This window comes from Schistocerca piceifrons, chromosome 1 (assembly GCF_021461385.2).
Source record: "Schistocerca piceifrons isolate TAMUIC-IGC-003096 chromosome 1, iqSchPice1.1, whole genome shotgun sequence".
Classification (NCBI taxonomy): Eukaryota; Metazoa; Arthropoda; class Insecta; order Orthoptera; family Acrididae; genus Schistocerca; species Schistocerca piceifrons.
The window spans coordinates 735,229,621-735,257,173 of NC_060138.1; the positions used below are offsets into that span (position 1 = coordinate 735,229,621).

The 27,553-nt window shown below is 38.4% G+C and overlaps 1 protein-coding gene across 1 annotated transcript in view; it reads left to right on the forward strand.

Moving 5' to 3' along the window:
- Positions 1–21,870: 21,870 nt before the first annotated feature.
- LOC124711366 overlaps positions 21,871–27,553 on the forward strand; it is a 104,204-nt gene continuing 98,521 nt past the window's right edge. Inside the window, exon 1 of the mRNA XM_047241412.1 lies at positions 21,871–22,350. Coding sequence (XP_047097368.1) covers positions 21,959–22,350 — 392 coding nt within the window. The 5' untranslated portion in view covers positions 21,871–21,958. The remainder of the gene's footprint in view (positions 22,351–27,553) is intronic.

The window sequence follows — 27,553 nt, forward strand, 5'->3', positions numbered from 1 at the left end:
AACCACCCTTTGTGTTGTTATAGTGGGCTATAATTACAGATTTTTCACATCCCACACCGTCTTCTATGGAGTCATGCATTGTGGATATAAGAATTACTGCTCATCCTTTCTTAGGCACATGGGAATTCAATGTCATGTTTTGGTAAATGCATACAGGTTTGTTCCAACTTTACCTTCATGGGAAGGCAAAAAGGTGCCGGAATTTCTTTTCAGTTCTTTCACACTGTTTCCATTATGGTCAAACCATATTTGTGCAGCACGTCTGCAAGTTTGATTGACACATACCAGTTATCAGTGATAATGTTTCGGTTACTATGTGCTATTATTGGCTTGCACAATCTGAGGACAGGCTGGTTGGTGACTGCATTTTTCCTCTCGTCTGGGGAAAGTCCGGCTCTATCAGTACTGAGCCATAGTAGGGGAACAAGGGGGAAACAAATGGTAGCATCAAAATTTTTCTTTTATCAGGGTGGCTTTATTGGAGTTACACTAATTCTCAATCTTTCAAATCGGCTTTAGTTCTTTAAGGCAAGCAGCTGCGATTAGTCAAAACAATAAACACTTTTAATACAGTAGCAAAGGGCAAGCTGGAAGACAATGAAATTTAATTAACAAGTCTCCAAATATATATATATATATATATATATATATATATATATATATATATATATATATATATATATATATATATATATATATATATATATATATATATATATATATATATATATATATAATAGAGGGAAACATTCCACGTGGGAAAAATATATCTAAAAAGAAAGATGATGAAACTTACCAAACAAAAGCGCTGGCAGGTCGACAGACACACAAACATACACACAAAATTCTAGCTTTCGCAACCAATGGTTGCCTCGTCAGGAAAGAGGGAAGGAGAAGGAAAGACAAAAGGATATGGGTTTTAAGGGAGAGGGTAAGGAGTCATTCCAATCCCGGGAGCGGAAAGACTTACCTTAGGGGGAAAAAAGGACAGGTATACACTCGCACACACACACATATCCATCCACACATACACAGACACAAGCAGACATTTGTAAAGGCCTTTACAAATGTCTGCTTGTGTCTGTGTATGTGTGGATGGATATGTGTGTGTGTGCGAGTGTATACCTGTCCTTTTTTCCCCCTAAGGTAAGTCTTTCCGCTCCCGGGATTGGAATGACTCCTTACCCTCTCCCTTAAAACCCATATCCTTTTGTCTTTCCTTCTCCTTCCCTCTTTCCTGACGAGGCAACCATTGGTTGCGAAAGCTAGAATTTTGTGTGTATGTTTGTGTTTGTTTGTGTGTCTGTCGACCTGCCAGCGCTTTTGTTTGGTAAGTTTCATCATCTTTCTTTATATATATATATATATATATATATATATATATATATATATATATATATATATATATATATATATATATATATATATATATATATATATATATATATATATATATATATATATATATATATATATTTTTTCTTTTTTTTTCTTTTCTGACATCGCAGCAGTAGGCAAGATAATTAGCTCAGTTAATAAAATACAATTACACCAAAACTCAAATAAAAGTTAAAACTTAACACACATGGCGACAACTGCCAGTTTACAATAGTTCAAAATATTATTCAGTCTCATAGGTGCGCAGATGTCATTACCAAGGGGAGTGTGCGAACCAACTTGAAGCAACTATAACATGGCATAGACCAAATTACAGATTCGGGAGTCTATGCAGAGAAGTCGGCAAGAAACGGTAAACAAGTCGGGAAACGATCGCCATCGCCCACATACACACTCGTGCACGGGCACAGAGGAGCCAACCTTAAGCCAGGGAGATAGGACTGGCAGGGTGGGGGGAAAAAAAAAAAAAAATTGTCACGGGTCACACCGAACCACTGGACGGAAACTACCAAAATTCACTCTCCTTAAACTTTACGTACGACCCCCGGGCAAGGAAGTGGGAAATTGTACGGGCATAGGCTAGCAAAAACCCCAGACACACACACACACAGAATCCCATAAATTCCAAAACATAATTTAATCGATTATCCTCCAAAACCCAGGATCTTGGCACAAGCGAAATTACAGGCCACAGGATCCAAATGCATTGTGCAGGAGAGTAAGGAGGGAAAAGGTTAAACAAAGTTCTGCAACAGCACAATAGGATGCCAAGGAAAACACACAAAGTAAGGTACATCACCCCACAGAAAGCTGAGAAACATGAACACGTGTTTGCCCACATTTCTGACACAATCATAACAACGAAGATAATCTTCTTCATCCGGCCATAGCACTCTGAAACACACAAACAGAACCAAACTTCCGAGGACGGAAAAGTACTCCTCTGTAAACTATATCCGGGAGCAGCACAGCCTCAAGCTCCTGGCAAGGCGCGGTCCAGGGAAATTGCCGCGAGAAAGATGATGCAGCACGAGTATTGTCACCCAGGCCTTAGCGAGCGCAGTCAGACAGGGCAGGAAAGCTGGTAATTAGGCAACGACTCCAACCACCGACCTGGTGGAGCAGCAAGTAACACCAGCCCTGGCCAGCGACAATGCAGAGGGACCCAACGCAAAAGGTATTGCTCACGCCCCAAACTTCACTGACCGCGCACATGCCACCGGGTAGAGACTGCGCCACCCGCTGCCAGGAGGCGCCCCACAACGGAGAAAGAAACACCACTCGGAGGCCCAACAATCGAGAATCAATCAGGAATACCGCCGCCACAGCTCAAGTACCTTTTGCACAATAGAGACAGGTGTTGAAGACCTAATTACTCCTGGAATCAGCGCAGCATTGAAGCTTCAGGTGGTACTTCATTGGTTTAGATGGAATATACATTTTGAACCTACAATGTCCTCTAAAGTCGATCATCATTTTGTGAACTGCAGCATTAGCCCCAAGAATTTTCATTGAATTTATGTAGAATGTTTGTTATAACAGCTGCTGGATCAGAAATATTACGTAACTCCCTGCCATGAAGGTTGTCATACCTCAGGCAGTTCAGAATTACAGCAAATCTTGCTGATGACATAGTGATATGGAAAATATAATTGCCAGCTTCCCCCCCCCCCCCCCCCCCCCAAACCCCGCCACCCCCCTCCACCCACCCCTTTTTTTCCCATGTGAGTATTCCGTTCAGCGTATCATCACTGAAAATATAGCTCCAAGCTGCGAGACCTGTAATTGTCTTCTAAGATTGTGTCGAAATCTTTAGTATATTATGAGGTGGAATTCTGACATTCCTGTTTGGTTCTACTCTTGACCACTTGAACCTATTTCTGCCATAGCCGTATTTCCTAGCACGTTTGTCATCTTCTTTGCTTTCTGCTTCTCTTTTGATTCCGATTCATGTTCACCATGTATAAAATCGCCCTCCTCCACATCAGAGAAATCAAGTTGGATACGTCACTCCCACTTCATCGATAATTCTTGATTATTTAATCTGTCACTGATTTACACTAACACAGTTGTGCAGTCCCCTGGATGACATTTCAACAAAATTGAAGCAAACAGAGCACTTTCAACAATGACTACCATGTCAACAAGCAGCAGGCTGAGAATCTGAAGCTACTGGCCAGCCCAGCTCCCAAAGGCCAATAGCATTCTTAGAAACAGGGGTGTGAAATGCAGTGCAGTCCCAGGGACTGCGCAACTGTATTTAATGGTTAAATTGGAGCTGTTTTCTTCAAACAACTGCTCTGCAGAATCCCTTAACTGAAAAACTGCAAAGAAGTTTGAATCTGAAAAAAGGTGAGGCATTGTACATGTGGTGTACGGCACAAAGACAGAAGGGACCATCATTGCAGGAGAAAGCCCTTTTTATATAAAAGAAACCAAGTACAGGAGGCAGATGACAGTTTTGCCGCCATTGTTAGCTTGTTTGAAAAGTGGAAGAGGGGTATGGAGTGCCTCAACTGCACATATGCAGAGAAAAACCTCTCTGATGACTCTGAGGCCATTTTGAAATATACTGTAAAGTTTAAAAACACCATAGCTGAAGAAAATTCATCCAGTGAACACATTTCCAACTGTGATGAAACTGGTTGAATTTCAGAACTTTTACTGGCAAACACACTTCCTTCTCCTGAAGAAAAAAGTGCTCCTGGGCCAAAAAAAGTAAAGAGTGGCTCACGGCTGTGGTAGCTTCATATGCAGCTGGAAACTGCAAACTCAAACTCCTTGTGATTGAGAAATCTATCAAGCTGAGAGCATTCAAGAATGTAACCATGTTGGCACCTCTGGGTATCTACATGTATCAAAATAATACCTGGATGAATCTGGAAATATTCGAGAATTGGTTTTTGATCTCATTTCTACCAGAGTGCAAATAGTTTATACAAGAAAATGAATTGCCATGCAAAGCTATTTTGACAATGGTTAATGCCTCCTGACCTCCATGTGTAGAAGAACTGCAGTGTGACGGCATCCTCACCATGTTTCTCCCATCAGTTGTTACCAGTTTGATGTAGCCAATGGGTCAGGGTGTTTGTGGCATGTCTTGAATCTGGGGAAAAGTAAAAATCTCCAATTTGTCTAGATATCATTGGTGATTAGTACAATCAATCCTTGCATTCGGATGACAATGGAAGCATTGTAGGAGCTTGAAAGAAAGTGTCAGTGAAGGATGTTGTGTACTGGATCAATGAGTCTTGGAGCGAGCTAAAGTCAGATACAATTTCTAAGTCATGTAGAACACAGAAACTGAAGATTCTGTTGATGAGGACAATCACACATTGTGTGTTCAAAACTCTTACAGGTATGCAACCGAGTGACATTGTCAACAACCACCAATATTTCAGCAGAAGCGCAGCTTGCTATTCTCAAGGCAGAACTGTGAAAGTTGCAGGGTGTGCTTCTGTCGAAATATCTGTGGTTGCCGACATCACCCACCTTCATTCCTTTAATAATTTGTACATTTGTATGAGTCTGGAGAAACTCAGGTTGCACATAATTTGATTTAATTAGAAGGTTGCCAGGCCGTGAAGAGGCAGAAAATGTGGAAATAACTGAGTGGTTACATTCAGACAAACAGTTGGAAGTAACAGCTGCTGTGCAAAAATGTTGCAGCTTCACACAACGAAAGACACTCCATCATTATTTCATGAAGTAAATTGTTACCAGACAAATTAAATACTTTATTCTGCCAATGTAAGTCCCCATGTAAACACTTTATTAAAAAGTTCATATTTTGACACCTTTAGTGTTTTCAACATTATTTTATTTCTTTTTCTCACATAAATGTTGATATTTAATAAGGAAAAACGCCTAACACTCTTGCAGTTTGAGAAGTTATTTTATTTTATTTTCACAGCCAGTTTTGGCAATTCTGAAAAAACTGGCAGTTAACTTTCATACCACACACAACCTCCATCCTGCAAACCCTGGTTTCAGTACAAAGGAAAAAAATGTGTTGAAGGTCAGTCATACAAAATTTCGAGGTGTACATGTTCAGGCAGATCTGAAGTGGGAGGTACGTCTAAACAATTTAAATAGGAGACGGAATTCACTGGCATATGCTGTTAGGATCCTCACTCAAAATACAAGTTGCTCAGTGCTGACAATGTATCATTGCAGTATACAATCCCTACTTATGTACAGAATAATTTTTTGGGGGAATTCCACAAATACTACAGAAACATTTAAAATACAGAAAAAGATTATCAGGGTGATAAAAAGAGCTAAATGTAAGGATCCTGTAGACCCCTCTGGAAATATTGCCACTGCCTTGCTTGTATATATATACAAAATGCTAATTTTCACAAAAGGAAGCATCTTAAAAAATGAAAATCTCTTCAAACACAACTATGATATATATACACACACATATGAAACTAGACAGAGGATGTGCGACATCAGCAGAATGTGGTGTAGGCCAGTTCATGGGTCCATCACATCCAGACCAGTGGCCTGGAAATGTTTGATTCAAAGTTTTCCAAACATCCAACAATCAGTAAAGTGGATCATCATCTTGTGAAGCCACAGTTTTGGTTGCATGTCTTCAACCCGGGGGAAAGTAAAACTCTCAAACATGTCTAGATGTTTTGTTCCTGTGACAGTCACCTCAGTAAAGAACAATGGTCCAGTTATGTGGTCCTTCATGAGGCCACACTAAAAGTCCACTTTCGAGCTATCTCTCACCTTTTTCCTGAAACTATGTGGATTCTGTGATCCACAAATGCGAAGATTATGTTTACCACAGCTCTAGATACATAGAATGTGGCCTTACCAGAAAACACCACAATTCAAAAGAAAGCTACACTGCTGGCCATTAAAATTGCTACATCAAGAAGAAATGCAGATGATAAACGTGTATTCATTGGACAAATATATTATGCTAGAACTGATATGTGATTACATTTTCACGCAATGTGGGTGCATAGATCCTCAGAAATCAGTACCGAGAACAACCACCTCTGGCCCTAATAACGGCCTTGATATGCCTGGGCATTGAGCCTAACAGAGCTTGGATGTTGTGTACAGGTACAGTTGCCCATGCAGCTTCAACACGATACCACAGTTCATCAAGAGTAGTGACTGGCGTATTGTGACGAGCCAGTTGTTCGGCCACCATTCACCAGACGTTTTCAATTAGTGAAAGATCTGAAGAATGTGCTGACCAGGGCAGCAGTCGAACATTTTCTGTATCCAGAAAGGCCCTACAGGACCTGCAACATGCGGTCGTGCATTATCCTGCTGAAATGCAGGGTTTCGCGGGGATCAAATGAAGGGTAGAGCCACGGGTTGTAACACACCTGAAATGTAACGTCCACTGTTCAAAGTGCCATCAATGCAAACAAGAGGTGACCGATACCTGTAACCAATGGCACCCCATACCATCACGCCGGGCGATACAACAGTATGGCGATGATGAATACACGCTTCCAATGTGCATTCACCACGATGTAACCAAACACGGATGCGACCATCATGATGCTGTAAACAGAACCTGAATTCATCCGAAAAAATGACATTTTGCCATTCGTGCACCCAGGTTCGTCGTTGAGTACACCATCGCAGGCACTCCTGTCTGTGATGTAGCATCAAGGTCTAACAACCCTACCACAACAAAGGTCAAAATTTAATAATGATTGTGGTGTTGCTCACGCTGCTAAATACTGCATTTTCGGGCAACAACTAAGTTATTATGTGGCAGGTGTCATTAGAGCACAGTTAATAAAGTCATTTCATATAATAATGAATAAACTAGGCACTCATTTTTTCATGTTTCCCACGCTGGTCTCATTGTGAAATCATGGCTCAATCGTTGAAAATCTAGGTGGTGATGATTCCAAGCTTGGATGCAAAGAGGCCTAAGTTTTATTCTGCTATACTCAAAAGTTTTGTAGATGCGCTTCACAAACCATTCTTGAAGATTAAACCTTTCAAAGTTAGCACAATGGTGAAGTAAAAAAATAACCGGCACTCCGTATTTAAGTTACACTTCCTTTTTATTGCTTTTGTTGCAATATCACGTAACACACAAAACATCACTTCACAGTACAAAACATACTTGAAAACATCTTCCTCACTGTTAAAGTTCACATTTTGTAAACTGGCTACAATATGCGTCTTTCCAACATGACATCCAAGACTTGACTTTCTCAAGGTCTGACTCTCTAACTAATAATCGCTTACGTGCCCAAAAATCAGAGTTGCAAGTACGTCAAAGATCATAGTGACAAAAGAAAGAATACACATAAGAATAATATCATTGCAACATAAACATATCGATGTATCAAAGTACCTCTACATTAATGAAATCAAATCTGAATGTTGTCTCAGAAACATGTTAACTACTTTACAGAAACACAGTAGAATATTGCTGGTATCAAGAGGTTCAGGTGAGCTGCCGTAATGGTTATGTAATTCAAGTACTATTACAAAGGGTAACCACAGCCATGGTCTCCGAGCTGATAGTCCATGCTGCTGCAAACATCGTCGAACTGATCGTGCAGATGGCTGTTGTCTTGCAAACGTCCCCATCTGTTGACTCAGGGATCAAGACGTGGCTGCACAATCTGTTACAACCATGCAGTAAGATGCCTGTCATCTCGATTGCTAGTGATACGAGGCCATTGGGATCCAGTATGGCGTTTCATATTCTGCTAACAGTCATTGGATCTCGACCAACGCGATCAGCAATGTTGCAATATGATAAACTGGAATCGCGATAGGCTACAATCCGACCTTTATCAAAGTCGGAAACTTGATGGTACACATTTCTCCTCCTTGCACGAGGCATCAAAACAACGTTTCACCAGGCAACGCCGGTCAACTGCTGTTTGTGTATGAGAAATCGGTTGGAAAAATTCCTCATGTCAGCACATTTTAGATGTCGCCACTGGTGCCAACCTTGTGTGAATGCTGTGAAAAGCTAATCATTTGCATATCACAGCATCTTCTTCCTGTCGGTTAAATTTCGCGTCTGTAGCACGTCATCTTCATGGTGTAGCAATTTTAGTGGCCAGTAGTGTAGATTTCAGCTGATTCAGTTAAGCATGTCACGTGCGAATCATATCGCTGTTGCTTATCATTGGGTCTCATGGTCTGCAGAATCAGCACCATGTAGCTGTGCAGACACAACAGCTTTCTGAGGACGTTATCAACAGTTGCATGTGGCAACTGAAGTTGTCTTGAAGCCTTAAGAGTTAATTTGTGTGGACTGTTTTTGGAATGCTTGGCAGATATTCTCAACATGCTGATCCCATGGGTGCTGCTTCAAAGTGCTGCCATTGTTCAAAACCTACCCATGCCATGCTATTAACCTCTTAGCATCTAGTGCTAAATTTTGTAAACAGAATGAAACTGGCTTTGCATCATAACAGTGGTTTTATTTTTTGCATACCAAAGCAGAGTTTGTGCTTTCTTCTGAACTGATGCCAGTTTTTCTTGGACAGACAACAGTGATACAATGAAAGCACACCAAATTTGACAAAAATTAAGCAGCAACTCTGTGACCCTCAGCACTCAATTCACAAACCAGACCTGAAACAAAGAAAGATTTACTGTTTTTAAACTACCTCAGAAATAGGGCGTGTGGTTTACGCACCCGGTATTGATGTTTTGACTGCTTTATGAGCAGGTGAAGTGTCCTGGTGAAACGGTAGACCATGCAGTCACACCTTGATTGCTTCTCATTGGTATGAAGGCAGACCAGTCTTCTGAAGAAGTGTACATATATATGAAATAACTTGTACTGACTGAACACAGCATCAGTTGTATATCTCTAGACTTGGGTAAATACCAGCCCAGACTTCAGAGTTGCATAAAATAGGGCAACTGTAGTGGGAAGACAGCTGCTGAAGCAATTAGTGAAGATCACTGTGAAAGAAGTAGCAGACAAGACGATGGTTAATGTATCTTTCCTAACTGTTCTGCCATCTGGTGTCTGTATCATATTGAATTCACTGAAAAGTTACAGAATAGTTTAGGGTATTTTCATTCAGTCGCTGCAGTTGCAAGAAAAAGCGTGGGTGGTGTGGTCTTTTTTTTTTTTTTTTACCAGATGCATTTCACTTTATTGAGGTCAAACATCATCAGTGGTCTGTAATTAAATATGTTTACAATTTGATTTGTTTTCAAGGTAGAAAAAAATCTTTAACAATATGTTGCTTCTTACTTATGGTGATCTCCACGTCGTTTCTTGCGTACATCGGGAAATGACATCTGCTAACACATCTTTGTTTTTCTTCATTAAACACTGATACTTGTAGGGGGGGGGATCTGCGGTTCTTGCAGAGGTTTTCGTATTCTTGCATTGACTGCACAGTCAGTTGATTCTGAAAGGCATTTGCAGCCAATAACAAAAATGTTTCAAATTAATTGGTATTACACAGCTGCAATATTAGGCACAAAAATAATTTCTGTGGAGACATTGATCCCTTGGCTTCAGAGGGGGCAGGTGCTCTGTATTCTGGTGGAATGGAACAGGGTTCCACAAGTTGCATGCTGACAGAGGAGAAAAATTGGGGATTCCAGTAAATATGAAAAAAATTAAAGATTTACCTTGTCAGCCTTCTTTTACGAGATACAGTCTTATCTACATATTAGGGTTTGAAATCAAGTTGTGACACTTTGTGTTATTGCCAGCTGCATGTGAATATTAAGCAAGGAGCTGTATATAGCCAATAAGTAATTAATAGAAATGATACATCCACTTTTTAAGCTTAGTGAATTTCCTGGTATTTGTGCTTAAAAATATATTTTATATTTGGTGTAGGACCCTTAATTTATTTCAGATGGTGAAAATTTCTGAATGAATTCAGGATTCGAAATGCTTCTTTGCATCCATTTTAATGAATTGCATATAGTTCTTTCATAATCAACACTTTCACTAATTGGTGAAAATAAGTGTGAGAAAGTTCAGAATTCTCCTTGAGACCACTTCTGCCAGATATATTATTATTTGAACTGAACTGTGTAGAGCTGCTACCATGTAAATGATGGTATTAAGATCTAAAATTTTTAAACAAGCTATATCTAACAACCTAATGATTGCATAAAGGCCCTGAAGCATTAAAAAGTTTCTTATTAAGCTGGTACAACTACAGACAAATTGTAAATCCAGAGTGACTCTATAGTAAAAATGAAGTAATTAACTTGAAGAGTTGTATGAATAACACAGCTTTTTTTACCAGGCATGGCCTTCTTGCATAGAGAATGTGCAATACCTCCTCTCACTTACAGAATTATAGGATATTCCAGATATTTTAGATCTATGGCAGGGATATCAGTTTGGCAGAGAAACAGTGAGTCCATGTATTGTTCAGTGCTGGCAGTGTCCTTCATGAGCTGGTATATTTAGAGGCTGTATTTAGGAAAAACAGATTTTGTCATCTCCAGGTTAAAATGCCAGACCAGTGACAGAATAAGGAAAGCATTCCTTCCAGACTTGAAAACTGTTTTCTTTAAAACTTTCCAGAAACATAAAGTGAAAAATACCTTCTTGCCACCATTTAGGTGACGGTGCTGGAGAACTGTTGATAATGGTTAATGATGATATTCTTCTGTTACAAATGATGGAAAACAATAAAATTCCATGTCAGCATGGTAAATGTTATATGTGTCAACTTGTATGCACTGTACAAGAATGTTGCATTAAACACCGACAGCATATCTGCCTCTTACAACTGAACAAATCTGCAATGACTGACCATTCAGTTTCTACTTGCATGACCACAGAGTATGACAATGTCCAAATACTGGTATCAGCTTCATCCTTTTGGGATTCTGTGATGAAGGAATTATTCAAAATAAAATTGATACACTTCTTGATCAACAGGGATGATGGTATCCATGTAGACTTTTCATGGAATACTCTCAGCTTACAGTTTTGCTTTCATTAGAAATTCTGATTAAGAGTCTGTACTATGTGGCATTCTTGCAACAGCCACTAGTGCGAACACTGAACAGCTGGACTCATTATCATTGTGGATTTGCAGTTTGGTGAGTGGTTCTTTGTGAGTTCACAATCAATCCTTGCAACATTTTATCTCTGACACTTAAAGTTTGATCTGTGAGTGGTGTTGTTGTCTAGTTATACCAGCTGTGATGCATGAGCATTGAACATCAGTATGGCTTGCAGTTATACGGTTTTGCCACCTCCAAAAATAAATAGGCATACATTCACAATCAGAATTCAGTGAAATTCTTGCCTTGACAAAGACTAAAATGGTCTAGGCTGTAATGCCAGAGCAACAAACAATTATGTCCACATAAGATGCCCTGAAGGATACTGCAGAAAATGAAACATTATTAAGTTTGGTATTTTTTCGTGCATGCAAAGGAATAACAAGAAGTAAAATAGTGATAACCAACAGAAAAAATGATATTTCCTTCTCATCTCGTGTAAGTCTCCCCTGAGCTGTGGTTGTTTGCGACTGTACCATAATCCTCCTGATGTCCTAAAACCCACAAGTCCTTTTGTTTCATCCCTCATCTTTCCCTTTCAACCCTTCCGCCAGAAGAATGAGCCACTGGCTCGGAAAGCTTGCACATTTTGTAAACTTTTGTGTGTTTACTCCTACCACCCCTTGGTGAGTAGATTTTTTTTTTTTTTTTTTTTAGGTTTATCTAATTGTATTATGGTTTTAGAAAATTTTCTAGGACTGTTAAGGACATTGAACTTGGAAAACAACTCTCTCAAAGGGTTTCTCAAGCTTGACTTTACTGAATTACTTTCTTATTCCTTGTCTAGAGCAGAGGTCCCCAAACCATTTTGTCTCAAAGACCACGTGCCAAATTTTTCCATTTTTGGTGCATCCCTCCTGCCTTTCATATAATGAATTTGTACAAATTCATTAACTTCATGTGTGTTTTGGGACAGCTGATACAGTGCTACTCTCTTTAATAGGTTGAACAGTAGAAATGTGGATTGAGAAACTTAAAAGAAATGTGTTGTGTTAATCACTTTAAGCAAAACAGAATGCATTTTTTTTTTTAGAGGGGAGTATGAGCCTGATGCTTTATTAGCAAATTTACAATCTTTGGCTTAAATTTTGTTAAGTTCAACATAAAATCTCAACAGTCTATGATTTCCAATCTGTATTGAATATGACACTGAAACCCTTTCAAGATATGAAGATGGAAGAGCTATAAAAAACTTTTTCACAGTAGTATGTAACACAGGATAAGTAACAGGTATCTCTCTCTGAAGCCAGAATTGCTCATATCCCATTCTAAACTACACCTTAATTTCCTCAATAGTGCTTACTTCTGTCAGTTGTTGTAATATGACATCAGTTTCTTCAATAACCCTGTACAGATTAATAAATCTTTGTGGTATTTCAGTAGTAAAAACATCCTCAAACCCAATTTCATAGCCTTGTGAAGCACATTTAAATGTTGAATGTAGGATGAAATGTCATCAACCTGACAGTTGACTGTGACAAATTAGGAAACGGAGAAAATTCATGCCATCCATTATTTTCTCCCAATAGTTTAGCTCTAGCAAGAAAAACTGAAATGATGGTTTATGTTTTTATCATATTTAGTCTTTCACCTTGTAACTGCAGTTTAATCTCAAAATAAACATCTGCTAATAACAATTACCAGGTAAAGTTGACTCATCGAGTTATATCTAGAAATATTTCTTTTTGCAGATAATTACATAAGATGCTTACAGTATCATAACTCATTTTGTCAATTCATCTTTGAGCTTTGTTGTTGCTCAAAAGAATTCTTTTGAGTAGGCACCCTGTATCATAAGCAAGTTTGTTTAAAACAGCTTGTAGAACCTCTTTAATGGCTGGCAAAATTACCTTTCCCTGATACTATGTGGTTTTGCAGATTTTGCTGTAAGCAGTGAGATATTGTAAGATGCCCTCAAAGTATCATTGTCTCTTTGTGATGTTGAAGTGAATGTATTGTCCACAGTGGGTCTCAATTTGAAGTTCTTTTTTTAACTATTTGAAAGCTTTTCAGATCCTTACCTGTTTTATCAGAGTGACACCTGCTCAGATGATCCTCCAACTTGGTTGGTTCCATAGCAGCATTGCTTAACAGTTTGTTGCATAAAAGGCCCGTAGGTAATATTTTGTCGAACAGTGATGGATTGAAGTCAAACTTCAAATAATCGACATTTTACTGTCTACGCCTATTTTTACATTCAGGCCTTTTTAGAATAAATTAAGTTACTTAGGTAAATGTGACAAAACATAGCAATGAGTCAATTCTCTCAGCCTTAAGTATGACTGATGTCTTTCTACACAATTGAAGGAACTACAAAAGGAAAATGTGATAAAAAAATAATTTACTTATTGTTCTCTGACATTCACAAACAACATGACGTTGATTAACCTTAATTCTATGGTACTTCTCTCCACAAAGAGATGGAGGGCTTCCTAGTTCTGGATTGACAGAAGAAGTTGGTAGAAGTTGATTGACTTTGGCCCGCTCATGCTTTGTGTCCAGCAACTGCCAACCTCAGAGATGTAACCCAAAGCCTTAAGTATTTAGCAGTTGTGAAGTGATTGAACTGATTGTTGTGCAGTTTTGTGTCACAAATTAATACACCTCTTGATGAGTGACAAAACTGTTCCTGGCCCATGGCAGGCAGCACCAGATACTCTTTCCACACCTCAGATAACGACCAGAGGATAAGTATTTTATGGAATGCTGCAAGCAAAAATAAGAGTTGCTCCACCCCCTCTCGTAGCCTATAAAAGGAATAGTGACGTACATGGGAGCAAGATCCAGCTGTGTGAGAATAATTTGGAAGATTGGTTATGACCTACCTAAATGGGATTCTCTCTCATTGACCCCCATTTACATATAACACACCCCTAAGCATCCCATTCCCCCCACAGCTGCTGACATGGAACCCATGGGCTCAATATAGACTTCTTTGGGAATTTCTGTTGCTGTCTGTAACATAGTGCCTGTTAAAATGTTAAAATTACTAAAATAATAACTCTGAAAGTCATAAATGCAGCTATGTGCCTTGTGAAACAACAGAGAAACACCTACTTCATAATTTCAATAACAGGAGCATGTAGAACAATATTGATGGGCACGTATAAAAAATTGTGCATACTTGAGATTGGGAGCTGTCACAACGAAGAGATTATCATTGAAAGATAGTATAAAGATAAGTACATGGAATGTGAAGACGATGACTTAGGCTGGAAAAATCAACAATGCAATCAAAGAAATGGAAAGAATGAGCATTAAGATTATGAGCATTAGTGAAATGTGATGGCCAGGTTCAGGTTCTTGTAACATCAATGAACACAGAATTTACTACTCAGTAACATCTAAAGGTCAGTATAAGTCTGGAGTATGATTTATAGTATCGAAAGCAATTGCAGAATGTGTCACTAATTGTGTACTTGTTTCAGAGAGAGTGATGTTACTCCAAATAAGTGCTCTACGCGGACAACTGAACATTATTCAGGTCTACGCTCCAACAACAGACCCTAGTGATGAAGAAGTTGCAGAATTTTATTCCCAAATCTCAGGTGTTTAGCAACAACTACCGAAGAAAGATCTTATGATGATTGTGGGAGATTTTAATGCCAAAATAGGAAGGAGATCCGAAGGCGACGTTATAGGTCACTATGGTCTTAGTGAAAGGAATGAGACAGGCGAACTACTCAGTGCATTTGCAGGAGAGTGGAGATTCCTAATAACTAACACATTCTTCACACTACCACCCAGACGTCTCTACACCTGGAAGTCCCCAAGAGATTCAGACGAAAATATTACCCGGAATCAGATTGATTATGTTTTGATAAATCAAAGATATAGAAACAGTTGCCCCTCGGTGAAAGCCTATCCAGTTTCCAACATTAACTCAGCCTGCATTCCCCTAGTTGGTGTCCTTAAAATCAGAATGAAGACAGTTCAAAAGAAAAAACTCAAAAAGTATGATATCCACAAACTGAAAGAATCTTCCGTCAGAGAAACTGCAGGAGTCCATCTTAATAATGAACTAAAGTCTGTGTCGGGAACTTGTGCACCGAAGAGAAAATTAAAAAGATATACTCTGTAGTGTAATCAGTTAAAGATCATTTGAAATCCAGTGTCACCAAAAAGAAGTCATGGACGACTGAAGAGATACTTAAAATGATGGACAGGAGGAAAGTGAAAAGTAATCCTGATGAATACAAGAATATCAACAAGGAGATCAGGAATTGGATACGAGAAGCTAAGGAAAGAGAAATACAGGAACAGTGCAATGAAATAGAGAAATTACAATTGAAACATGACTGTTTTAATATTCATAAAAAAGTCAGGGAAGTGACAGGAAATTACAGAAAAACGACAGGAAACAGGTTGGCGAATAATGAAGAAAAATAATAGTTGGACAAGGTGAACTTTAAGAAATGTGGAAAACGTACATAAAACAACTCTTTTTATGACAACTGCCCAGAACTTCCTCAAATATATTTGCTAAACAGGACCTAGAATTCTGCTGGAAGAAGTACAAGATGTGATAAATGGAATGAAAGAAGGTAAATCACCTGGTCCTGACAATGTGAATGCCGAAATTCTCAAGCTGCTCTGTGAGGATAATTTAAAATGGTTGACTGCAATATTCAGTGACATCTACAACTCGGGTAACATTCCACGGGAATGGCTTAAATCCGAATTTTATTACATGGCCCAAAAAGCCCGGAACTAAGACTTGTGGTGAATACAGGACCTTCGGCCTCATGAGTCACTTTCGAAAGATATTTCTGAGAATGAGATTTTCACTCTGCAGCGGAGTGTGCGCTGATATGAAACTTGATATTTCTGAGGTTCATTCACCAAAGAATCTACAAGATCTGTGAAGAACAAGTTTCTTCTACATGGTTTGGTTTCAGAAATGCGTTTGGCACATGTGAAGCATTATTTAGTGTCCAGGTACCATTTCAAAGGTGCAAAGCTGTGAATGGGACATTTATGCCGGCTTTATTGATTATCAGAAGGCTTTCGATACAGTAAAACACCAGAAGATTGTTGACGTTTTAAGAAGCGTTGGTTTGCATGATAGAGACCTACGTATAATTGTGAACCTATATTGGAATCAGTCGGCTTCTGTGAGGCTGAACAGAGGAAATACAGAAGAAATAGACATTCTACGAAGTGTAAGGCAGGGTTGTATATTATCTCCACTGATTTTCAACATCTATTCAGAACACTTCTTTAAGGAAGCTCTTGATGAAGTAAAGGTGGGACTGCTCTTAAACGGAAAATATATCAACAACATCTGAAATGCCGACGACACAATAATATTTTCTGATAGTGAGGATAGTTTGCAGTACCTTGTGATAAACTTGCACAAAAAAGCTCTGAATATGGTCTAGATGTCAACTCTCAAGAAATGAAAACAACAAGAAGCAGTAAAAACAGAGTCCCTGCATGCCACATTAAGATAGGCCAAAATCACATAGAGCAAGTACATAAATACAGGTACCATAGCACTACAATAAATGACCAGTGGGATCTTTCTGATGAGGCGAGAACTCGAATTGGAAAAGCCAGGGCTGTCTTCAATAAGATGAGCAACCTTTTCACAAATCATGTCTTAACAATGCCGACTAAGATCAGACTTCTACGCTGCTATGTATTTTCCACCCTCTTCTATGATGTTGAAACATGGACACTTGACAGAATCATTGGCTTAAAGGAGAAGGTTAAGAATACTGTGGACAGCACATATCACAAATGTCGAGGTTCTACGAAGAATGAAGAAACAGAAAGAAGTACTGGCCACTGTGAAAGCAAGAAAGCTCCATTACCTGGGACACATCATGCGGAACAGCGACAGTTACCATCTCCTCCAGACCATCCTGCAAGGAAAAATACCAAGGAAGAGAAGCATTGGCCAGAGAAGAATATCCTCACCTAAGAATATCAGAACGTGACCCTCTAAAACATCTAAAGAGCTTTTTAGAGCTGCTGCAAGTGACAGGGAAAGCACTGCCAAGATGGTTGCCAACATCCAGAACAGATAGGAAAGTGTGCATTAAAGTTCCATTCTTGAAGACAATAAAGTATGAGCAGTAACTGTGACAGTAAAATGGGAATGAATATCAACAAAAATACCACTCTCAGTGATGAAGGACATAATATAAGATCACACTTGAGTGGCATTGCCAGTATTTCAGCCTTTCTCTCCACAAATTTGCGATGACCACAGGAGAAGTGTAAATGTTATGCATATGTTGCATCCAGAGGTTCTAAACCAGAAGTATAAAATACAAAATAAGACTGGATACACATGATGAAGAAATTTATTATACAGGAGGAAATTGATGTAAATGAGCTCTTGTGGGCAATTTTTTTTCTGCAAGCAGTTAGAGATGCATTCTAATACAGTACTGATATTTAATACTTCTGCTTCAATTATTTCCAGCACATCACAGAAATGAAAGATGTGGTATATGATAACTCATACACATAAACAGACATACAGAATTGCAGGCATACTTAAGATGAGGTAGAGGTACTGTATAGAAATCAGGGGTGCATACACGCGCACAGAAGCAGATGCGTGCATGCACACAAATTTCAGAACTGCGTGTTTTATACTCAACAATGATACCACCACAACCTTCACTCCACCACAGACGTGACAGATACAACAATCTGTTGATACATACTCAGCACGAATTCGGAAAATATCATTCTCGCGGTGACATTTATTGTCTCATCAACAGATGCAACAATCCATTGCAGAATGATTTAGACATAGTATATGTATGTTGTGAAAAATGATAATTGGTATTAAATAATGAAAAATGTGGAGTTATCTACATGAGTACTAAAAGGAATCCACTAAATTCCAGTTACACAAAAAATCACTCAAATCCAGAGGCTGTGGATTCAACTAAATACTTAGGGATTACAGTTACAAATAACTTGAATTGGAACAATCAAATATATAATACTGTTGGAGAAGTGTACCAAAGACTGTAATTTATTGGTAGAACACTTAAAAGCTGCAACAAGCGTACAAACAAAACTGCCTCGACTACACGTGTCCATCCTCTGGAATATTGCTGCGTGATATGGGATCCTTACTAGATAGGGTTCACAGAGGGCATTGAAAAAGTTCAAAGGAGGGCAGCTCATTCTGTATAATTGTGAAATATGTGAGAGAATGTCACAGACATAATATGCAAGTTGGGGTGGCGGTCAGTAAAGGGGGGGGGGGGCAATTTTCACTGTGGCGAGATCTTCTAGTGAAATTTCAATCTCCATCTTTTTCCTCCAAATATGAAAATATTTTGTTGAGACCCAGCTATCTAGGGGGAAAAATAGAGGAATCAGAGTTTGTACAGAAAGATTTAAATCTTTGTTCTACCTGCACGCAGTTCTAGAGATGAAGAATGGAGAAATAGAGTGAAAGTGCTTCTGTGAATCCTCTGCCAGACACTTAATTGTGAATTGCATAATAGTCATAGCAGTCCAAATGCCATCCATAAAACATACCCAGACTCACAAATTTGTGACACACACAAACACACACACACACACACACACACACACACACACACACACACACACACACACACTCCAAATTTCCTACTGTGATGGCTCTAGAAGATGGAGGAGGATGAAGGATTCTTGCTGTACAAATTCTATAAGTATGAAGAAAATCAAATAGGGCCAGTCCGTAAGGTCTCCTCGTAAGATCAGATCACTTAGGGAAATGATTGCTGGATCCAAGCCTGTAGTAAACAGAGAGAATTATTTTGCATTGGCTTGTTTGTTTATTAGCTTACACATAATTTGGTTGTAGATTGTTGATTTTGGGCCAAGTGATAAAGTGTGTACCTAGGAACGAAAAGGTTGAGATATTGAATCCCAATCAGACCATGAAATATTTCAATCTTCTTCAACCTTACCTTCATCTCAGTGATTTGAAGAATTTGAAAATTCAACATGTGGTTTGGGTTCTATGTGAAAATGTAGATCCCCTTTTCCTGCTAAGATTGTTGGGATAAGCTAGTGACACGAAATCACCAAAGTGACATCTTATTGAAAACTTGCACCAGCCTGTTCAGACACACGTGGGTGTCTTCTCTGGTAACAATATTACAGGCTGAATTAATTCTTTAAAAAGTTTTTTGTTAGTCATTAATATAAATTTACTCTTTACAACACCACAATTCTTTTGTCTCAGGTGGATGGTGGGGGAGCACCTCTTTTTTTGTCTCAGCAATTTTACTGTCTTGTAATTTGTGCATAGCAAGCATATTCATTTAGATGTTTCATCCCTTTTTTATGATTTGTGGAAAGAACTCCCTGACTCTTTGATGGGAAGCACAAGTTATTAACATTGGTGATGTCGTGCATTGTATGTCGGCCAGGCGGCATGCTGACTCAAGAAGCGCTATCTTAATGTGGGAAATTACCCATGTACAATCTTCTGACCGGACTAACTTACTGTCTTTCTTATGCAGCTGATTTCACAAATAATAAAAGTCAGCTATCTTTGGTTTAGTAATTAATTTCACTTTAAAATAATTTCACTAATTTCAATAAGGAATCCTTGGGTAGTTTTTCAATAAATTTCTAATGCTGCATTGTGGGCTGAACACCATTTTATTTTATTTTATTTTATTTTGGTTACTGGGCTGAAAAGATGCTCCTCCTTCTCCCCCACCCTCTGTCTAACCTCCTGACTGCAGCTAGCTGCCCTAACCTTGTTTATTGTAGTTCAGTACATTGACACTTTGTTGATTGAATTGAAACGCAGTAAAAAATACATCCGAAAATCCTCTTGCTCACTTATCTTATTTCAAAAACATAAAAGCAGACTCATGCAGTAAGAGTAGCACTTACCTTCTCATGAATGGTAGTAACCACGTATCACTGGCAGCTTGTTGACATTTCCAGGGGATCCTGCAGTTGGCACTGCACTTGTGGGCTAGCAGGCTTGTGCTGTTCTTGTGAGCAAAGTACCAATACGTCCTCCATTTCAGCATTGCTGGATCCACTGAATGCAATAGTTGTTTGTAATGTTTTGTAGGTAATGGTTATTACCAGCTAACCAGAGATTACTTATGGAAAGGAGTGGAGTAAAATATGTCTTCTTCACATTCCAGAATGTAACTTTTCCTTTATAGGTACTTAGGTTCAGTTCAGTTAAGATGTCAACTTCTGATCCTTTCAAACTTTTTCATTTTATGTGTAAAAATAAACAATGTGAGAAGTTTTAGCTTGCTTGCAATAAATACTTTGTGTCTGGGTGTAGAATTGATGGAGAATATTGTCCCAGATGACAGTAATGACAGTAATGAATGGAATTGAGCAACATAAGCTGATATTTAGATACTTTCATCATTGAAGTCAGCAGTAATATGCAGAACAAATGTTACGAATCTTATGCAACATAAAAGATCTGTAATATGTGATTTGCAGTCAGTATGCACACCAGAAGTTTTAACATTGTTTTTACTTATTTTTGTTTCTGCCATGCTCAACCTTGCATAGCATTTTTCTGAGACAATGATGGACAGTTTACAGAATACGAAGTTGTAAGTTCTGTGAAATTAGTTTCAGGTAGGTACCATTCTTAAGGAGGAAGTTCCAGAGCCGGTACCTGAGGACAGTGAAGCAGCCGTATCAGAAAATGAATCAACTGCACTTCTTAAACATGCTTCGTCAGAGGCATCTCTTTCTAGTTGTGAAACAGTTATTTTTGAGAGGAGATCACCACTTGATGAACAAAGATTATCTCGCAGGCCATCGAGTGATATTGAAGAGGTAATCAGATATTAGGTTTTCATGCTTTGCCTGTGCATTATTATTTTTGATCTTTCTTCACCCTTCCTATGTATCTTTCTCTTTACTGCTAGGTGAATGCATGAAATAGCTCCTAAATTGTTTCTTTATTATTCATAGATTTCACCAACAAAAATTTTGTGTCTCAATATAAGATTAATTAATTGTACAGATGGTTGGGTATTCATAATTTCTTGTTCTGTGAAGTTTGTATCAAGTAGTAAAATATAAAGCATGAAGGAACTACTTGGTCATTATTCATTTACATAGTGTGACATCCAAAATAAATTAACTTTGATTCAAATTACGTAAAAAATTTATGAACTGTGCATAAAATTCTGTCTACAGACTGTAAGATCTACATTCCTTCCTTATTTTGTTTTCTCTTTTTGTTTAGGTTATCCTGGTTAAGAGTATAATTCAAAATCTGGAAGCTCTTGAAGCATGTGATTCTCTCGAAGCCATTTCCCCTGATAGCATGACATCTCCACCACGTGTAGAATCAGTTGACAAGGCTGTCACAGCAGAATTAAGTGAAAATGACATTGACTATAAGAAAGAAAGAAGGAAAAACAGGAGGAAGAAGAAGAAAAAGACAAAAAAGAGATATGATAAGAAAAAGAAAGAAGATAATGGAAAAGATGATCTGTCCGATGTCTCTTCTTTTTCTTCTGATGATTATCTCGAATCTAAAAAGAAAACATTAAGAACATTAGATTATCTTGCACACTGCTCAAGTATGAAGAGATCTCCATCACTTAAAACACATGATCAGAGATCTTCATCTATTTCTCCAAATCGTTCTCTTCCATTTCCATCAACAAAACAGCTGAGCTCTCATAAAGGTTTGAAACGTTCTCCGCACAGCAGTGCACCTCTAAGATATAAGCCACGTGCTGTGCATTATGAAAGAAAATCGAGACGAGGTGGCAGTAGCAGCTCACCAAGCCCATCACGTTCCTGGCATAGTCGTAAAAGACTACAGTCAGCTGTGAAGAAGTGTTCCACTGTCACTTCTCGCAGCCCAACACATTCCCCACCTCGTCGCAACCTCCATAGCCGATATACAAAAAAACGATATCATCCATTGAGGTCACGCTCAAAATCTCCAGTGTTGAAAAGACATTACAGGTTAGTTAATTTCTTTATCATTGCTAAATATTTTTGTTACTGCAAATGTAGTTCAATGCAGCTAAATTGAAGTTTTCATTGCCTGTGCTAGATCTATAAATTAGATGTAGCATATGCCTCAACTAAATAGTTTGTATTTTAGTTTATCTCATCTTGTAAACTGGCATCAGTGCTTTAATCATCATTTTAGAAACGTATATAACTTTATAGGAAATGATTTCATTAGTTTGTGCACTTCAGAGCATGGAGAAATCACCAAACAATTTATATACAGTTCAGTACAACAGAAACCAGTCCAAAAATTGCAAATTTTACGTTCTTTTCGCTCAGTGACTAGATTTGGACAGAGACCCTTTTTCAGATCATCATAACATAGTCAAAAATGGCATTTCGAAGATTTGAAAACCATGTCAAAAATGTGCAATTAATAGTTACAGCACATAGAGAAGTTGCTGGCCCACACCTACTCCAACATGATCGAAGTTCTTCAATACATTTGTCAAAATCTCTCTGAAAGACCTAACATGTGTTTATTGGTTGTGAATATTTCAAATATAGTGTGTTCCAGGGAGGAATACAGACATCTTCAAGAAGTATTATGAAATCTTTAAAGGCCTTTAGTGAGAATGTGGGCATACTGTGTCACAAAGAGCAGGTTATTAATTATACCTTATAGGAGAGTAACACCAGCAATGGAATGAATTGGCCATCATACATATTGATAAGAGGAAACATAGACACTGTGCAGCAAACAACAATCAATACCCATACAAAGAAAACAGGCCTTACCCGACATTCCTTTTCCTGTTGTCACTTCGTCAAGTAATTGACTCTGTTACACTTCTTATATAACAGGTGGAGTACCCATTGCTCCTCAGAACACTTTCTAGGAAGGACATTAAGGTCTCGGGACATTTCACTGAGAAGCTGAAGAAACTAAAACTTGGACCAAATGACATCCTGGTCAACTTTGATGTTTCTTTGTTTACCAGAGTACTACTCAATGACACTCTTCATTTAACTTAGCTGCAACAATTAAATTGAACGTTTCAATGATGATTAAAACTCATGAGACTTGGGTGTTCCTTTAGCTGAAGCTTCTTTCCTCAACTATCATTAAAGCTGAAATAATTCATATTTGTAATGCACATTGTGAATGTAGTATAAAACCATAACAACCTGATACTAATATTATAATAACAAGTAATGGTTATTATAATATATATTATTAACAATTATAGGCCTAGCTATAAACACTTTTAATGTAAGCAAGTTGGTTTCAGAAAGAAAATTCCAACAGTGTTAGGTTTGAATATTTCCAGGAGAGCTTCAAATCTTTCTTGCAGAGAGTATCATCATATTGCAGTGACATCACATTGCAAGGATAGCAGTTTCATAATTCCAGTTAACACATTTTACCGAAGGTATTGTTGTAAATATCATAAGAGGGATGTGCAATCTATCAAAACAGGCTACAGAGGACATTTTTTATAGAACGGAAAATAACATGACCTTAACCAAAATGAAATGCAGTCATACTGTTGAATACAGGTGACACCATGATTGTCATTGCGTCTGGCAAGGAAAATACTACAGCTGTAAGGCAAAGATAAATAATTAATTAAAAACTTAACAATTACCTCAAAACTTATAGGAGATAAAGTAGTTAGCAATCAGATGATGGTGAATACTTTTTCTCTTTACAGTAATACAACCGCTATCACCAGAAAGAGAGCTATAAAGATTATGTTGCTTCTCAGTGAACCAGAAATAAAATATTGTTTCGTGATCAGTTTAAGCAGGGGACAACAAATGGCAGTTGCATTGCAGCAGTGAAATAAAAAATTTCTCGCCTTAATCCAGCATATAGTATGATCAAATGTTTCTGATACCTTATGTTTGGCAAGATGATAAACCCTGGTCTCATTTCAGTGTGATCACATTGTAATAGCAGCAAAAAATTTCACAATTTGAATCTTTAGGTTTCCTTCCAGTGTTCTGCCAATTTGTGTATTTCGCCAACTCAAGATTGTTCCAACAAGGATATCAATAGATACAAATTCCACCTGTGTTCCTACCTACTCCTAGGAATCAAATATAAGATCCAAATTTTGGAGAGTGTTATTATTCTACCAAATGTTTCTGGTCATTTCTGAAGATTGAAAAGACTGGAAAAGCATTACCATTCACCCAAGTACAAGTTTTGCTCTGTTGTGTTGAGCACAATTCTTCAATGACAGTAGTGTGAATAAGATTTTATGTGTGTGCAGAAAAGGGCCATACAAATCATGCACACAAAAGAAAGACACAATTTACACCAGAAACATATGTAGCTTGTGCGATTTACTGTACCTAATGCATGCTGGTGGTAGCAAGGTACCAAAATACAGCAAATGGTGAATGGGATTACATTGGTCATCAATAGATAAACAAAATGGCAGTGTAACAGTAATTTCTTTTTCACAACTTCGTCCTCCGACTGGGAAATTAGCGTTGTGCATGATGAATAAGTCATCACTACTATGCAAAAGAGCAGCTGTTATAAGAATGCACCACTTAGGGTTGGGTGTAACTACATTGAGGCAAGGGCTAATACAGTAGTTTATAGAGTGGCAAGGCACGGGGGTATGGCATATTTTTAATACTTTGAAAGACGAATAGCATCTTGTAAGAAGCCATAAAAAAGTTCCAGTTCCGATCCCATTAAAAACCAGCATAATACCAACTTTTAAATCGTTTTGTTGAAAGAAAAACACCTGACTAGGCTACATTTTTTCCTTTCCTCAAGAACTGGGGAGGGGGTGGTGGACCCCCCCTTGCCCCTTAATATGGGTACTCTTGCATTGAGGAAATTCGGCTTTGCTACTGTGTTAACTGCTCTTTCTCCCAAAGTTTCTGTGGTTCACATGGCTGCCGCATACTAGCGCATAAGTGGCGTTGTGGGATTACACTAGCAGTTGCATAATCTCTTCTAATGAAGATGAGTTTGTGCAAGATACATGTGAAGTAATGCCTGAGAACCATATCAACAAGTCCTTGGCTGAGAAAACTTAAATCATCTGATAGTTCTATACCTGCAAGGTGATTTTGTGTCAAATGTGTTTGTTAGGACAGAGTACCCATTTATGTAAAGTCCTTGCCATTTTGATATGCAGGTAACTGAAACGGCATTGTATGTTAGGATGAGTTAACAAAAAATCACTTTCCTATATTTGATGTCCATTACATTGAGAGAGGGAAAAAAAGCTCTATTGTAGATGCTGATGATCATTCTGGCCAGAACTTAGTTTTATGTCAGCATTAGTGTACACACGTAAGGTTTTGTAGTAGATAGCTGCTGTGTTAGAAAAAGGGCACTCCTGTCACCATAGTGAGTGGAATAGTTTCATATGTCATGTGACTGGAATATCATTGAACATTGTACTACTTGCCAGGACAGCAGTCAGTGGAGGGTGGGCAAGGTGCACCATACACAAGGGTGGGCTTATGTGTCTGGTAAAAAAAGCAGGGAAAAATGTTTGTTCTGTAACCAACTCGCCTTACCCACCTTGGTTCATGATGTAGTCTCCTTTGAAGGATAAACTCTTAGTCCAGTGATCCTCCAGTTTTTTCATCCCATCAGAAATATTGGTTCTGGCAGACTCTGAAAAAACTCATTGATTGCAACTATCAGTTCCTCTTCCGATGAATGTTTCTTCCCAGTAGGGCAAAGTTTCAAGTTAAGTAACATGAAGAAGTCACTTGGGACTGAGTCTGGTGAGTAGGGTAGATGAGGAAAGCCCAATTCATGTGCTTTTGCCAGTGTTGTCACTGATGTATGGCATGGTGCATTATCCTGGTGACAGAGCACTTCTTTGCACTTAAAGACCTTTTTTAGCCACGCAAGTATTGAATGCTCCAACAGTGAAGCATAATAGGATCCAATTAGGGTTCTACCTTTGTACAGGAAATCTATAAGGGTTGTTCCTTGGGAATCCCCCCCCAAAAAAAATCAGGGGTCACCATCCACCACCTGACAAAATGTTCTTTGCCTTCAGTGCACTTTCACTAGCTATTGTCCATTGTTGTGACTGCCATTTTGACTTGGGTGTGAAGTGATGGCTCCAAGTTCACTCAACAGTTACAAATTGGTGCAGAAAGTCTTGTGGATTGTGATTAAACTTCAACAAATGTTGTTTTGAAATATTGTTGTAGATGTACTTTTGGTCAGCTGGGAGCAATTTGCCACCCACATCGCACACAACTTCTTCATAGCCAATTCTCCATGTTGTATATTATGCACTCACTCAGTTGAGATGTGTACAGTCCCAGCACTCTCATGATTTTTTTATTTGGCAACCTTGATTACCATATCATGAATTTTTGTAAATGATTTCTCTTGTGGCTGGAGTATGTACAGCATGCCACAAGAAACTGATAACATCACATAATCACTCCTGAATGATCTTAGTATGGTTTGACAAGCAGAACACTCCATGGATGAGTGGTGCTTGTGTGGCTCCCTGGTCACCTCACCTCAGTCGTGTTGAGTGAATTTGAGAAGTCGACAAGCAAGATGTGCAGGATTTGGATCCAGCTCGGGCCAATCTGTGTGAGTTGTAGGCTGCTGTTAAACAGTCAAGAATCAAGATCATTCCCCACTGCTTTTGGTATCTTGTGGAGTCCATGTCATTGACATACCACGGTCATCATCAGCGCAAAGGTTGATCCCACGTGCCACTAGGTAAGTGTGTTTAATCCAGTAGCTCATGATTAAAATTACAACTGTAACAATCACCATGAAAGTGTTAAGAGCTCTATTGCCTGATATTTAATTTTACCATGAAAATTACAGGTTTTTTAACTGATTCCTTAACTTCATATTGGTTCAAATTGTATTTCATGATTTAAATAACAAAAAACGAGTGGATATGTTTTAAAGGTGAACTTCAGGATACTTTAAGTGGAAATTTGAATAAGTAATTTTGTTAGGTGATGCATTGGTTAGCAGGATAAGGAACTGTTGCTGCACATAAGCCAGGTATGTTTGCACAACAATGAAACTCTTGTAGTTTACACCTTGGATGGGTCATACAAGTGACTTTGATTGGAATATGCATCAATTAGATAACTGTCGTTGAAATATATTTTGATGTTCCACTTTTTCGTTCTGTTCTGCACCGTGGATTGCTTTTGTGGCATCCTGTGACCACCAGTGTTGAGG